The sequence below is a fragment of the Phyllopteryx taeniolatus genome, chromosome 1 (assembly GCF_024500385.1).
Source record: "Phyllopteryx taeniolatus isolate TA_2022b chromosome 1, UOR_Ptae_1.2, whole genome shotgun sequence".
Classification (NCBI taxonomy): Eukaryota; Metazoa; Chordata; class Actinopteri; order Syngnathiformes; family Syngnathidae; genus Phyllopteryx; species Phyllopteryx taeniolatus.
In genome coordinates, this window is record NC_084502.1 from 31,104,532 (window position 1) to 31,117,408 (window position 12,877).

Sequence of the window (12,877 nt, forward strand, 5' to 3'; positions counted from 1 at the left end):
GGAGAGACTACGTCCTTCGGCTGGCCTGGGAACGCCTCGGGATCCCCCCGGAAGAGCTGGATGAAGTGGCTGGGGAGAGGGAAGTCTGGGCGTCCCTGCTAAAGCTACTGCCCCCGCGACCCGACCCGGATAAGCGGTAGAAAATGGATGGATGGATGGATATACACACACACACACACACACAGCGGCTGAATTTCACATTATTACACAACTTAATTTCTGATCTTATTTGTTCTACTTTCTTTGTATGTATGGATTACTTAGGTTGTTCCCAACATCTGGTGAAATTGTCATGTCAATAGCACCTTTGGAAATATATTTTGTGAGAAAACTTGTGACGTGTTAAATACTTATTTCAGCCGCTGTGTGTATGTATGTATGTATATATATATATATGCATATAGGCATAAATAGTGCCCCTGGCTTCAAGAAATTTAGACCTCTGAATTTTAGTTGAATACCCTGGTGTAGAGAATTTTATGTTCATCCTGAAATTTCACCCGAAAGCCCAATATCCCAAACCGTTTTTGAACAGTGTATACAATGGTGTGTTTTCATGGAAAACATTAAATAGTCTGGTTGACCCCAAACTTTTGAAAAGTAGTGTAGTGTAAACGTGTCATTGTGCGTGTAGGTCACCTGGTTGATCTCATCCACAACTCTGAAGGGGCAGCGGATGAGCTCCTGCAGGGCCATGAGGTACAACATGGTGGCGACGCTGCGCTCTCCTCCACTCTGATGGAATTGTGTCAGCTCATGCAGCTGACTGCTCTCGTGGAACTTGACCAGAATGCTAATGCCATACTTGTCATATTCCTCCTGCGGTTGATCAGGAACAGTAATCAATCAAATACAAAGTGACTTGAATTTGGTGTCCAATTTTAGTGCATGAGGCACTCTATTATATCGCATTTTATAAGAACATTAGCAATGACAAAGAGAATCGAAATTTTTTTTAACTTATGTCCCACTTTGCATTTCTTTTATGGCCAGTGTACTGCTGCCCCCCTTGGCCACCTGGGCGCAGTATAAGAGACAGACTTGATATAATGTGCATCAGCAGTCACCAACCTTTTTGAAACAGAAAACTGAGAGCAACTTCTTGGGAACTGATTATCATGAAAGGCTACCAGTACTTATTAAATAACAAATTTGCTCACCTTTAATTCGTTCGTTTGTGATAAGATATTAGTTGCTTAAAGGGTTATGTATAGATTTCCCATTATGCGTAAGCATTAGCATAAAGCTAGCAGAAAGGCTAAATGCTAAGCTGTGTTTCTTTTAAAGCTTGAGTATGTAACTATTTTTGTCTAAAAAAAATAAAAATAAAAAGTCATTTTCACCCAAGCCACTACTAGAGATGACACAATGCTGATTAAGCCTATCAGCTCCTCTAACATCTTGCTGTATTTTTCAGTATTTGATCTTTTATATTTCGTGTCTACCAGAAACATTGCCACGCTAGCTCACTTGGTGGTGCACCGAAAATCACGTAGCGGAAATGACGCATTTTACCAAGCAGTTGGTGGAGGGCGGCCCCTTGTATCATGTTTGTAAAAAGCTAGATAAAAACATTTTGCATTTTTGTAGCACAAACTAATCACGCAAAAATGACTGTGTAAAGGAAAAAATTAATTGCTGGGAACAAACTCTACACGTTTTTCTCAGGATGTCCGTTTGTCTGTTTTTTTGTAAATTGAACATGCTCAATAAAGATGAAAAACAAAAATCCTTTCTGAGGACTCCTTAGCTGCCCAACAAGGTGCCTGATGTAAAATACATGCATGGAACTCTGTCTGCATTATAATGCCTGGGTTATTTCTGTCTGATATCTTCACAAACACCGACAGGCTTTGTTGATAAAAGAAAATAACAGCAGTCTGCCGTGAATGAAACCCGCACCTCTTCCCAAGAACCCCTTAGCTGCCCAAAAAGGTGCCTGATGTAAAATAAACTAAGTTAATACCGTCAGAGCAATGTATGAACAAAATGCATTGCAATATGCAACAATAGGAAATTTACAACAACTGCCTCTTCCGAAGAATTCATCTTTTTTCCCCTCACTAGCTAGCCTTCAAAACAATAAAAATGACATACAATGTTGTAGAATCATTACATACAAGCGGCCACCTACTTCACATCAAAGTGACGGGTCTGTTGATGTAAGACTGAATTCCAGTGTAGGGGGGGACAAAACTCAAGTATTATAGGTTTAACTACACAAAGTGTAATTCTCCTAGTTTTGTTTAGTTTGATAGTAAACTTAAACCAGGACTGGCATTAAACAGCTGAGGCCTCTTTTTTGAAGAATTGTTCACTATTTTCCAAAGTGCTGCTTATTGTAAAGCGAGTTGAGTTCACTGGCAGTGCTCGTATCTCAAGTTTGCGCACGCAAATCAAAGCAAAGAATCGGCTGAATGACGGCGCCTCTCTCAAAAAACCTAAGTCAAGTCACTCGTATCTCAAGGCATCACTGTATGTGTGTAAGGGGGGAAAAAGGCACACTTACAAGAGTAAATCATTCAGCCTTAGTTTTAAAGTGTGCTACCTCGTTGTCACAGTGCAAATCCACTTCTCCTGTACACTTCATGGCGTGGAAGAAATCGCTGAACTTGTTGTTAATTTGTTCTACCAACTGTTTCAGAGGGTTGAGCCAGTTTTCTTTAGCCTGTGCAAAACACACACGCACACAAAATTCACACTGCTCAAATAAAGTGTTGGATATATGGCTTTTGGGTGAAATTTCCGGATGAACTTAAAGTGCACTATAACCATTACAGATCAACTTCATTTAACTCTCTAAACCTGAATACACTGTCCTACTGTTCAATCTTTCAGGACTTTCTGCAAATTTTTGTTGTTCTTCTAACAAGGTGTTGAATGGCCAAAAAAAAAAAAAAAATCAATTTCACTTCTTTGCCTTTCTGTGACTCGCTCTGCTGCAACCTGCTGATGACATTCTTTGACTCTCTAAGGCTAAGCTCAGTCAGTGTCCAATTTCCTCTGAGAAACTCAATTATGAGGTATCACCTAGGTCTCATGATATCAAAATGTGAACAGCATGAAGATGAGGACTGTTTAAATACCAATTCCAATTGGAGCAGAAAATGTGTTGGGCTATTTACGGATCAAATAACTGTTGTGAATTTGTACTGAAACGTTAGATATGCACATTCAAATGTTTAGAGGTCAAATAAAGTTCACCAGTAAAAGTTACAGTGCATTTTAGGTTATCTTGAAATTTCACCCAAAAGACGTCTGAGTAACTGGTGTACAGGTACCTCTGACATCTTCTGTCTGAAAGCAGTTAAGGCGGCGTTCTTCTCAGTCAGCTCTTGTTCCAGCTCTTTTATTTCCTGCTCTTGCTTGTTGCACTCCTCGACCACCTCAGACACAACAACAATCAAGGTCACACACAACAAATGCTGTTGTTTAAGCAGCTGATGAGATTCAATCTAATACTGATGTTAAAAACACTCTTTAAAGCACAGGCTAAACACTCCTTTCCTCAACTTTAAAGGGGACATGATATAAAAAAATTTTCATAACATCTTGTACAATAATAACAAGCTCTGTCGCAAATGGTGAGTAAGTGACACCTCCATAAAATGTTTATAATTGCCTACAATTAATACTTTAAATTTAATATAACCACAATAGGGGCAATTCTAGGATCAGAGGTTTAGGAGTTCTGAGTTCCCAGACAGGCAAGAGTAACGTCACTGTTTTGTACATTTTAACGCAATTTCAATCAAAAAGGAAACATAACACTTTTTAGGAAAGTCTGTGACTAAACAATCAAATTCCTTGTGTGTTTTTTGGACATACTTGGCAAATAAAGATAATTCTGATTCTGAATACTTTGAATACTAAAACTATGCAGAGATATATATTTTGAATATTTTGTCAGGAACATTCTGATTTTGTCAGGAACATTTGCATCTCAGCCAAAACAAACACATGCCATCAAAAAGACAGCGAACACTAATATTTTCAATATGAAGTTTTGTATTAACAAATTATGAGTACAATAACTGTGTTACAAGTTCTGCTATTCAAGCACTGTTGTGGGTCTGCTCCTTTAGTAATACAGAACAAGCTCAAATTAAACAATAAAATCAATTAATCGCCCAACACTAACAGATGGATCAAAATGTAAACAAAAGAAATGACTAATGTAGGCTATACTACAGCATATCTGGGATTGATAACCATAAATGATCCTAACCATAAGTCTGGCAGGACTGTTTACATGGTCACTACTGCAATAGCGTAGGGGCGACATTAGGAATACACACTCCATGCTCTAATGAGCAGCTTTTAGTTTACAGGAACACAAAAAGGGACAATAACTGTAAATGAAAAAAGGCAGAAAACATTACTGGTTCTCAAAGTACTGGACAATAACTATGTGATCCCCTCGCACAATTATTTCGCCAAAGTGCCATTACCTACACCGTATGAAAAACAACCGCATTCAGGCCTGCCCCCAGTCAAAAAAACTAAGAAGAAGAAGAATCATCTTTTATTTATTTATAAGTCAAGCTAGCCGCCACAACGGCTGCACTGCGAGGGTTATAACTCCTAGGCAGCAATAACCTCAACCAAATGTTTCCTGTAGTTGCAGATCTGACGTGCACAACGATCAAGATGAATTCTGGACCAGTCCTCTTTACAAAACCTGCAGTTTGCAAGATTCCTAGAGCTCTATCGATGTCAGACTACAGCATCTCAATATGACTTTGGCTGGGGCACTCCAGAACATGTATTTTCTTCTTGTTTGTTTATTTGGTCCTGTGTTTTGGATCCTGTTGTAACACTGATCCTCTTTTGAGATAGCTCTTGGACAGATGGCCTCAAGTTCTCCTGCAAAATATTTTGATAAACCTATGAATTAATTTTTCCATTGATGATAGCAAGCTATCCAGGCCCTGAGATAGAAAATCAGGCCCATAAAATGATGCTCCCTCCAACATGCTTCACAGTTAGGATAAGGTTTTGATGCTGGTGCACTGGGCTATATTTCCTCCACACATGGCATTGAGTGTTCCTCCCAAAGAATTCAACTTTGGTTTCATATGACCACATATTTTGCCAATAGTGCTGTAGAATGTCCAACTGCTCTTTATCAAACTTCTAATGTGCAGCAACGGTCTTTTTCTTTTTTTTTTATACAGCATCATGTTCCTCCTTGGTATTCTCCCGTGCACCCCATTCTTGTTTATTGTTTTAGTTGTGGTCGATTTGTCAAAAGTATTGTTTGTATGGGCGGCACGGTGGAAGACTGGTTAGCGCGTCTGCCTGACAGTTCTGAGGACCGGGGTTCAATCCCCAGGCTCGCCTGTGAGGAGTTTACAGGTTTTCTCCGGGCACTCCGGCTTCCTCCCACATCCCAAAACCATGCATGGTAGGTTAATTGAAGTCACTAAATTTCCCCTAGGTGTCAATGTGAGTGCGAATGGTTGTTTGTTTATGTGTGCCCTGCGATTGGCTGGTAACCAGTTCAGGGTGTACCCCACCTGCTGCCTGAAGATAGCTGGGATCCAGCTCCAGCACGCCCGCGACCCTAGTGAGAAGCGGCTCAGAAAATGGATGGATGGATTGTTTGTATGTCTCAGTGATTTCTGTACATCTTCAGTTGACACCAGGGTTCTTTTTTACCTCACTGAGTATTTTGCGCTGTTCTCTTGCAGTCATCCTTGGTGTTCTCCCATGAACCCCATTCTTGTTTGTTTTACTTGTCAACAGAGATGTTTGCATGTCCCAGTGATTTAATGTACCGTAATTTCTCGTGTATAGTGTGCACCCATGTATAACGCGCACCCCCAATGTTGACCTCAAAATTCTGGAAAAAAATTCAACCTATGGATAATGCATTCTTACAATGCATGGTTTTGCTTCTACCCATGTGATCAAAACGAAGTATTATCTGTAATTTGTTAAGTTTTTTCTAAGAATTATTCTTAATTCTACTGGGCGTCTTTGGCAAAGAGCAAGGTCCATGTTACAACGATTAAATGTCACAGTGCTCGCCTTGCATTTCAGTCTGAAATTGTCCCACCATTTCACAATTTTCTCTTTTTTTTCCACACATTTGATTTGTCTTCTATATTCGTCGTCGCCATCTTCCCACTTTGTCCACCAAATGCCTTTTGCTTCCACCTCCTACTTTGTTCGTGTAGGTGACATGAGCACGTTTTGTGGCATTATCGCCCGTGCGTCCAGCCCAGCAAAGCTTTTGGGGACTGTCTCTGTGGTTCAATTATCGTAAACTTAAAAATCTGTGATTCACAGTTTTGCTTTTCAAGGTGTTTTTATGAGGGACAAAATGCAAATTTTCACTTGCAAATTGCGATGCCCATCCATTTCGAGCCTTGCCTTTTTCTAGCCAAGAAACATTTCAGGTAGTCAGAGACATCATGCAATGTGTATGTGTTACTATTAAAGCCAAGGTACTACAATGATTGTTCATACTGTGCATTACAATTAATAAACCAAGGGTTGACTTACTTTTTCCTCCCTGTCCCGTGAACATATACATTATTTTCAATAACAACATGAAAACAATTGTTTCTGTGGTATTAGTTTAAGCAGACTCTTTATTGATGTGATTTAGATGATCAGACTACATTTTATGACCAATTTACGTAAAAATGTAAGAATTTACATAGGGTTCACATACTTGTTCCTCCAACTGTATAACTTCAACATAGTTCCTTGACACAAATGCAATGTACTAGTTTACTACTGAGTCAATCTTATGGTAGCTAGTTCCCAAAATGTGTCTGCAAGCGAGCTGTTCTAAATTTTGCCACCAAAAAATAAATAAATAAATAAATAAATAAACAACAACACAATTAGTCTCATTTACATAGTCGAACCCGCATTTAGAGTTTCTCCACCCTGGGCTAAAATCCACCACTCCTTGGGGGGTGACTGTCAAGTGCCCTTACCTTTTTACTGAGTCCAGGAAAGCACTCAGCTCTGGACCGCTCTTCATTCAACATGGCATCCAACTCATCCAATGTGTCAGGCAGCTTACTGAAAGCCTGCATTCACAAAAACAAGTACTGTAGTGCAACTGCACTCACACACCAATCAGATCACATGTCAAGTAGGATATTTAGTGTGCAGCAAAAGGCTGACATCATGCAGGTTTCGAGGTAACGCCTCGTCGGGCTGCATCCTGCAGATTGATTTGGCTCTCTTCATGATCTCTTTACATTGGATTTTCAGCCGTGCAGTACTCTCCTCAAGTTGGCTGCATTTTTGCTACACAAAAACACACAACCAGTAGTACATCAACTACACATATTGCAGCTAGAAGATGATGAGTAGCTAATGGAGAGTCAAATATTTACATTGATGCCTTTTAGTCCATTCGCGGCTTCTCTACAAACGTTCTCCAGCTTGGTCTTCACTGCCAACAGCCCCGTCATCTCCAATGCCAGGTACTCCTTCTCCATGGTCAATTTGGCTTGCATCTGGAGGAGCAGGGGTCAGAGGCACAAGGGACAAAGAAGGTTAAAATGACATTCTGAAAAAAAATGGGGAACAACAGACAACTCAAAACAATCGTAAAAAAGGGCCAATATTCATCCACAAACACTACTGGTCAAAGTTTGTTTTGTATTATTGAAATTCATGCGCCAGCTTGTGTTCTGAGGACCCAGGTTCAAATGAGGCCTCGCCTGTGTGGAGTTTGCAAAGGTTTTCCTCTTTGAAGTTATTTCTGTGGAGTCTAACACACTTCCCCAGCGCTCTGCGACACCTTAATGAACTCCTGGAAGGATCCTTCTGGGATCCTCTTCAAAACAAGTCCTCTTGATGTTCCCCTTCAACTTGGGAAAGAGGAAAAAATTACATGGAGTCAAGTCGGGTGAGTAGGGAGGTAGCTCCAGCACAGCGATGTTCTTCTTGGCCAGGAAGTGTCAGATGCTCAAGCATTTTAAGCAGCTCTTCATGTCATGGTGAATACCGGAGTACTCGTAGAAAACCCCACACAGACACGGGGAGAACATGCAAACTCCACACAGGTGAGGCCGGATTTGAACTCGGGTCCTCAGAACTATGAGGCAGATGATCTAACCAGTCGGGCATCATGACGCCCAACTCTGGTATTATTATTCATACATTTATGATGACTAATGTGTGGATTTTAGGGTTGGGAGTCTCTGGCATGAGGCCGATTTGTTACATATCTATCTATCATTCAAAAAAATTTATCTTTAAGGGCGAAATGGTTCGATACGATTTGGTTCAGTATGGGAGTGATACGATTCAATACAGTGTGAAAACAATTCGAGTTAGTAGTAAATATAATTTGCTGTAGATGTTAATCAAAGAACCTTGACTTGACTTTTCCCAATTCTATAAAATGACATTCGCATTGTTGCTTTTGGGCACTGTAAAGATTAGATAACAAAATACCTTATATATTTTCAAATATCTAATTATTTAAATACACCACAACAATTTATTTTGTAGAGAATATCATTTGCATGAACAATATTTATGAGCCAAAGGGGGATCTCGCAAACCGTGTGCCATTCAAGCTAGGACTGCCACTGCACACACGCACTGCTCGCTGGTAGTGTTTTTTTAACAATCGCACTGCTTGCTCCGTGTTGACTGACTTTTTTAACTTTAAATCATGATGACTAGCTTAGCTAAACTGATGATTCTTGTGTTACCATCAAGACATATCTGGCTGTATGTCCTTTTAATGGACGTTCACGGGATTTTCTTTTTGTGGTCGCACAGTACCAACAGTGGCACGTATAAATGGACTGAGAGGACTCAAAAAGAAGCATTATTTTGCTGAGGTATGGCCCATGGGAATTGCCGAAATGTATACACCTCTGCCATTGTGTGCATTTTAACACTGCCGCGCACATTTTGCGTGCCCCGTTGTCGACGGCGGACTTGAGAAACGGTACGTAACGAGATGTTGCAGTCAATGTTTACAACCTCCGGGGGAAATGTAACTACTGAAAAGCCATTTGATGTTGAAATAGTGGCACTATGGAGAAATACTGTATAGTTAAACAAGCAGTGTCGCTAGTGCCCACCACTGCTGTTTTTGGTTCTGAACATAACATGACATATGGAGAACGCGAGAGCTCCCGCTCTTGTTTTAAGAGATGAAAACAGTAAAACCTTTGGCAACTGATTCCTAGCCTCATAGCCGGTCCACAACTCTACAACCAATGTATATCTATGGATTCCTGGTGGATTTTGTATCGATTAAAGAGTCTTCTACCGATACAGTAGAATCTCTCACCTTTACGAACGGAGAGCCGGTCGAATCGGTTTACCCTAGTAAATGTCTCTAAAATTCAGTGGTACACACTTCCAATGAAGTTGGGATGTTGTGTAAAATGGGAAATAAAAACAGCCTTTTCAACTTATATTCAATTGTATCCACAACAAAGATATTTAATTTTCAAACTGATTTTGAATTTGATGCCTGCAACACGTTCCCAAAAACCTGGGCCAGGGGTAACAAATAACTGGGAAATTAGACGAATGCTTAAAAAAAAACACCTCTTTGGAACATTAAACGGGTGAACAGGTTAATGGGAAACAGGTGAGTGGCATGATTGGGTATAAAATGAGCATTCTCAAAATGCTCAGTTGTTTACAAGCAAGGATGGGGCGAGGTTCACCACTTTGTGAACAACTGCATGAGCAAATAGTCAAACATTTTAATGTTTCTCAACGTTCAATTGAGAGCAATTTAGGGATGTCATCATCTATGGTCCATAATCTCACCAAAAGATTCAGAGAATCTGGAGAAATCTCTGCATGTAAAACGCAAGGCCAAAAAACAACATTGAATGCCTGTGACCTTTGATCCCACAAGGTGACACTGCATTAAAAAAACAGTATCACTGTGTAAAGGATGCCACGTGGGCTCAGGAACATTTCATAAAACCATTGTCAGTTTAAGAAATTTGTTGCTACAAACGCAAGTTAAAATTGTACAATGCAAAGTGAAAGCCCTATAATCGGAATCAGGTCTTCCAATCACTTCCATGGCCACAGGTGTATAAAATCAAGCACTTAGGCATGCAGACTGTTTTTACAAACATTTGTGAAAGAAACGGTGGCTCTCAAGGGAATTCTAGCAGAAACTGTAACCGGATACCTGAGGCACATAATGCAAAGAGGTTCAGAATCAGAATCAGAACCATCTTTATTTGCCAAGTATGTCAAAAACACACAGGGAATTTGTCTCCGGTAGTTGGAGCCGCTCTAGTACGACAACAGAATTGACAGAGAATACTTTTGAGACATTAAAACATAAAAAACAGAGTCACGGAGAAATAAAAGGTTACCGGTAATGCTGGTTTATTTTTTTTGACAATTGTGCAAAAATGATGCAGAGTCCTCTAGCAATTAGAACAGTTTGAAATGACTACTAGAACAGTAGTCTGGTGCAATGACCATTGTGCAAAGGGCGCGGCGACGTTAAGAAATGTATTCAGTTTAAAGTGACTAGTAGTGAGATAATCTGGGACAATGTCAATTGTGCAAATGGTGCAGATACTTCTCAAGCACACAAGTGGCCATCTTTCTGCCGAGTCAATCGCTAAATACCTCCAAACTTCATGTGGCCATCAGATTAGCTCATGAACAGTCCGTAGAGAGCTTCATGGAATGGGTTTCCATGGCCGAGCGACTGCATTCAAGTCATAAATCAAGTGTGACGCAAAGAGTCGGCTGCAGTTGTGTAAAGCACAACGCCACTAGACTCTTTAGCAGTGGAGACGCATTCTCTGCAGTGAGGAATCACTTTTCTCCATCTGGCAATCTGATGGACGGGTCTGGGTTTGGTGGTTGCCATGAGAAGGGTACTTGGCTGACTGCATTGTGCCAAGTGTAAAGTTTGGTGGAGGAGGGATTAAGGTGTGGGGTTGTTTTTCCAGAAGCTGGGCTTGGCCCCTTAGTTCCAGTGAAAGGAACTCTGAATGCTTCATCATACCAAGAGATTATAGACAATTCCATCATCCCATCTTTGTGGGAATGGGAAGAGTTTGGAGCTGGCCCCTTCCTCTTCCAACATGACTGTGCCCCAGTGCACAAAGCAAGGTCCAGAAAGACATGGATGACAGAGTCTGGTCTGGATGAATTTGACTGGCCTTCACAAAATCCTGACCTCAACCCGACACCATTGGGATGTCAATTAAATTCATATGTGAGTCAAGGCAGGTGAGCGAATACTTTTTGACAATATAGTGAATCAACAACACCCACAAACGCTGCTGGCATCTCTGGTCCCAAGCTCATCTCAGATGGACTGACGCAAAGTGGAAAAGTGTGCTGTGGTTTGACAAGTCCACATTTCGAATTGTTTTTGGATATGATGGACGTCGCATTCTCTGGACCAAAGAGGAAAAGGCCAATTCGGATTGTTATCAGAGCAAAGTTCAAAATCAAGAATCTGTGATGGTATGGGGGTGTTTTAGTGCCTGTGACATGGGTGACTTGCATATCTGTGAATGCACCATAATTTCTTAAAGATACATCAAGGTTTTGGAGCAACAGATGCTGCCATCTTTTAGTGACATCCCTGCTTATTTTAGCAAGACAATGCCAAGCCACATTCTGCACGTGTTCCAACAGCGTGGCTTCGGAGTAAAAGAGTTCGAGTCTATCACTGAAAATGTGTGCCGCATTATGAAGTGCAAAATATGACAACGGAGACTCCGGACTGTTGAGCAACCGAAGTTGCAAGAATGGGAAAGAAATCCACCTACAAAGCTGTCCTCAGTTCCCAAACACTTGAGTTTTGTTATAAGGAAAGGCGCTCTAATGAAAATTAAACAGCAAAATGCCTTCTTAATTTTCAAATATGAATTATTTAAATACACAACAATTTCTTTTGTAGAGAAATCAATTTGCACAAATTATATTTATGAGGCAAAGGGGGTATCGGACACAGGGTGCCATTCGTATGTTGGAACATGTTGCAGGCATCCAAAAAAAAAATCAGTTTTAACAAATTTCTTGGCTTTGTAGTTTAGAAAAATCAAATACAGGATGAATTGCAAAAATATGCAAAATGTTTACGTTTTCCACAACATCCCAACTTCATTAGAATTGTGGTTGGTACATACCCATCATAAAAAAATGTGCCGACAGGAAATTTCAAGCAAACAATGTATAAACCTCATAAGAATCAGAGTTGCTGCGAAGTCATTCCAGTTCACTCAGCCTTACCTTAATTTGTTCCATTAATGCAGTTACTACGGCTGTCTTCTTGGAATTGACAGCAATTATTTTCTTTTTTGTTTCCGCCTCAACCTTCTTCAGGTCAATTCCACTGTGGTCCAGCTGCCTCAGTCTAAAACACATGAAAGTAGTACATCAGACTCCAAAGGAATAGCATAAAAAGTGGTCTTAAGATTGGTATGTAAGCACACCCAATAAATCAAGTGACTAGGTCAACAAGAAGTAGATAGTCACTAAACTAAAAGCTGAAGATAAACTCCAGAAATTCTACCCATTTCCATAGAGCAGAGGGAATATTTGCCCGTTACAACTGTTGCATGCCCTATTTTTGTGTGTTAATGTCATGTAGGTTAGATGGTTTAATAAGAATTTCTGTTGTCCCATCTAGATTGTTTCCAATTGTATGTTAGCATCAGGTGCGTCATGAGGTTTTATGGATAGGGAGATGCACGGTACGTGAGTGAAAGTAGCGTGCAAGCACAAAATTTCATAAACAGCTAATGAAGACTCAGAAATTGCCTTATGTTTTTGGATACATTTTAAAACAATACAATACTGGGTAAAAAAGTCACTGTTAGATTTGCAAAGCTGTCAAAAGTTAGGAACGTCCATATTTTGTTACGGAAATCACTGAACGTTG

The 12,877-nt window shown here is 40.3% G+C and overlaps 1 protein-coding gene across 3 annotated transcripts in view; it reads right to left on the minus strand.

Annotated features, from left to right (window-relative positions):
* smc5 (structural maintenance of chromosomes 5) overlaps window positions 1-12,877 on the minus strand; it is a 52,258-nt gene that overhangs the window by 5,423 nt on the left and 33,958 nt on the right. For all 3 annotated transcript variants that reach the window (XM_061788607.1, XM_061788600.1, XM_061788614.1), the window contains 7 exons: window positions 12,226-12,349; window positions 7,362-7,484; window positions 7,147-7,272; window positions 6,954-7,049; window positions 3,282-3,386; window positions 2,549-2,668; window positions 640-819 (listed from right to left, as the gene is read on the minus strand). In XM_061788607.1, the coding sequence (XP_061644591.1) occupies window positions 640-819; window positions 2,549-2,668; window positions 3,282-3,386; window positions 6,954-7,049; window positions 7,147-7,272; window positions 7,362-7,484; window positions 12,226-12,349 (874 nt within the window). The remainder of the gene's footprint in view (window positions 1-639; window positions 820-2,548; window positions 2,669-3,281; window positions 3,387-6,953; window positions 7,050-7,146; window positions 7,273-7,361; window positions 7,485-12,225; window positions 12,350-12,877) is intronic.